The sequence below is a fragment of the Stigmatopora nigra genome, chromosome 8 (genome assembly GCF_051989575.1).
Source record: "Stigmatopora nigra isolate UIUO_SnigA chromosome 8, RoL_Snig_1.1, whole genome shotgun sequence".
Lineage (NCBI taxonomy): Eukaryota > Metazoa > Chordata > Actinopteri > Syngnathiformes > Syngnathidae > Stigmatopora > Stigmatopora nigra.
The window spans coordinates 14,589,704-14,592,203 of NC_135515.1; the positions used below are offsets into that span (position 1 = coordinate 14,589,704).

The 2,500-nt window shown below is 37.5% G+C and overlaps 1 protein-coding gene across 1 annotated transcript in view; it reads right to left on the reverse strand.

Annotated features, from left to right (window-relative positions):
* The window catches only part of LOC144200492 (LIM/homeobox protein Lhx1-like), a 15,308-nt gene that overhangs the window by 4,182 nt on the left and 8,626 nt on the right, over nt 1–2,500 (reverse strand). Inside the window, exon 4 of the mRNA XM_077722697.1 lies at nt 1,000–1,165. Within this exon, the coding sequence (XP_077578823.1) occupies nt 1,000–1,165 (166 nt within the window). The remainder of the gene's footprint in view (nt 1–999; nt 1,166–2,500) is intronic.

The following is a 2,500-nucleotide window of genomic DNA, read 5'->3' on the forward strand; positions in this document are numbered from 1 at the left end:
TATATATATATATATATATATATATATATATATATATATATATATATATATATATATATATATATATATATATATATATATATATATATATATATATATATATATATATATATATATATATATATATATATATATATATATATATATATATATATATATATATATATATATATATATATATATATATATATATATATATATATATATATATATATATATATATATATATATATATATATATATATATATATATATATATATATATATATATATATATATATATATATATATATATATATATATATATATATATATATATATATATATATATAGGTATAGGTATAGGCATAGGAATAGGAATAGGCATAGCGCATAGGCATGGGCAGCGGCACGGGCAGGGGCACGGGCAGGGGCATTGGCATACGTATACTGGCCAAAATAAGGTATTTAAGTATTTAATGACGATTGCAGTTTTCCTCTTTTATTCATCATAAATGTTTGCAACGCTCACCACTTTCACTTTTCACCGACCATATTGAATAATAGATGCACGGGATATTTAATGATAAAAATGAAAAATGTTCTTCGCGCACTGGAGATACGTCACACACTTCCGCATTGTAACAAACTGGGCAGAAGAAGATAGATGCTGGGTAAGCTTAGCTCACAGCGCCAGGTGGCGGAAAGAAGCACAACTCGGAAAAAGGGGCGCAATACAAAATTGAACGTACGAACATTTTTCGACATTAACACAATTTGCAGAAACGTGCGTATATACCGTTTGTTCATATGTTGAAAGTTTGTATGTAGGGGAGCGTCTGCCGTGTTTGAGTACATACAGTTAATGTGCGTATGTGTTTATGTGTGTGTGTGTAATTTTGTCATTGTTCATAGAACAGACATAAACCTTTGAAAAGATCTTTATATACCTATGTAAAAAAAAAATCAATTGGATTAAAACTGGGAGGGAATTCCACTCATAGCGAATTGCAAACACACCTCCATAATAAGAGAAAGGTCCATCTGGAAAAAGCTCCCCAGGTTCGAAGCGGTCTATTAGTGTCCTCATTCGTCTTGGGCCCCTGAAAAAAGTATGTCTGCGGGCTCCGAGTGCGCTCAACTGTTTCATACGCCTCTCTTTGGAACGTCGATTCTGGAACCAGACCTGCAAGTAAATTCACACTTTGTTAGCGAATGAGTGGTTGGCATTTGATTAAAAAAATGTTCTCTGCTGCTGGTGTTTGGGAATAGGGAAAAGGGGGGATTGCTGTCTTACGTTGATGTAAAATAAGTAACAGCCAATATTATGTGCAGAGCAAAACAAGATTAATAACAGTTTTACAATCACAAACATTCTCATGGACAACTTGGAGTGTTAAACCAGCCTGATACGCGGGATTTTGGCATGTGCGAGGAAACGGGACTACCCGAAAAAATATGTTGCCGATACAGGGAGAATATGATGACTCCACAAAGGAAAGTCAGAAGTCATTGAGGGGTGAAGCCTCAATCTGAGAACTGGGAGTTTTTAAATGCTGGTTAAAAAGTCCCCTCCGCAGACGTTATGTATGGGAGACTGTTACGGCTGGCAGCCTGACACACACTATGTAGGAGGTGGGTGCTTTCTTTTCTTTACAGGTATCTGCAGCTGTGGCTCCACCCCTATGACAGAGCCCTGCCCAGGCCAACACAGCTGTAATTAATTCCCCAATCATCCCTCCTGCCCTTATTTAAACCCTTTTCAGTTGTCAGTTAGCCCCTTGCCTTTGCCCTTGCCATTGATGCCTTGATGCCTTGCTGAGTTGCAGGCTTGTGAGTATGTTACTCCCTGTTATATTTTGTATGTGATGTTAATGATTTTGGGTTGCATAGGGGGACTTGAGATAAGTTTAGACACCTTTGGGTATACATATAGTTTGTGCATTTAGACACAGTTATTCCCCTGTCTAGATTATATTACATCAGTTTAATAGTGGCATCTTTCAGTCTTATTTCCTGTATTTTTGTGGGTGTTCATTTGGACACCTGTCTGGGAGGGGGTTTTACCGTGTTTATTTGAGGGTGCCACTTTAATATCTCGTGCTTCCCCTATGTTATCCCGTAGTCTGTTTTATTGACTTTGTTGTAAATAAAAATAACTGAAGGCTACTTGCAATGTGTGTTCGAACTCATCTTTGACCGAACCTGTCTGCTGTGATATTTGCGACTCCCTGGTATATCATACCCCAGGGGGAGTCGTAACAAGTGGGGGCTCATCCGGGATATCATTAAGATCTGTTATCACAGCAGCAGTTTGGTCATTGGTGGTACGGACTGCATGTGCAGTAGGCCGGTGAAGGCAAGGGCCCCTGTCTAGATGGAGAAAGATGAGGTAGGCAGGGATGGTGTCACCTTGAATGTAAAGGCTCTAGTTATAAATCCCAGGGCTTGTTTAAAAGGAAAACCAGAGGGATATGGTGCTGTATCTATTGGGGAAAATGCCCCCATTGCTCTAAAGATA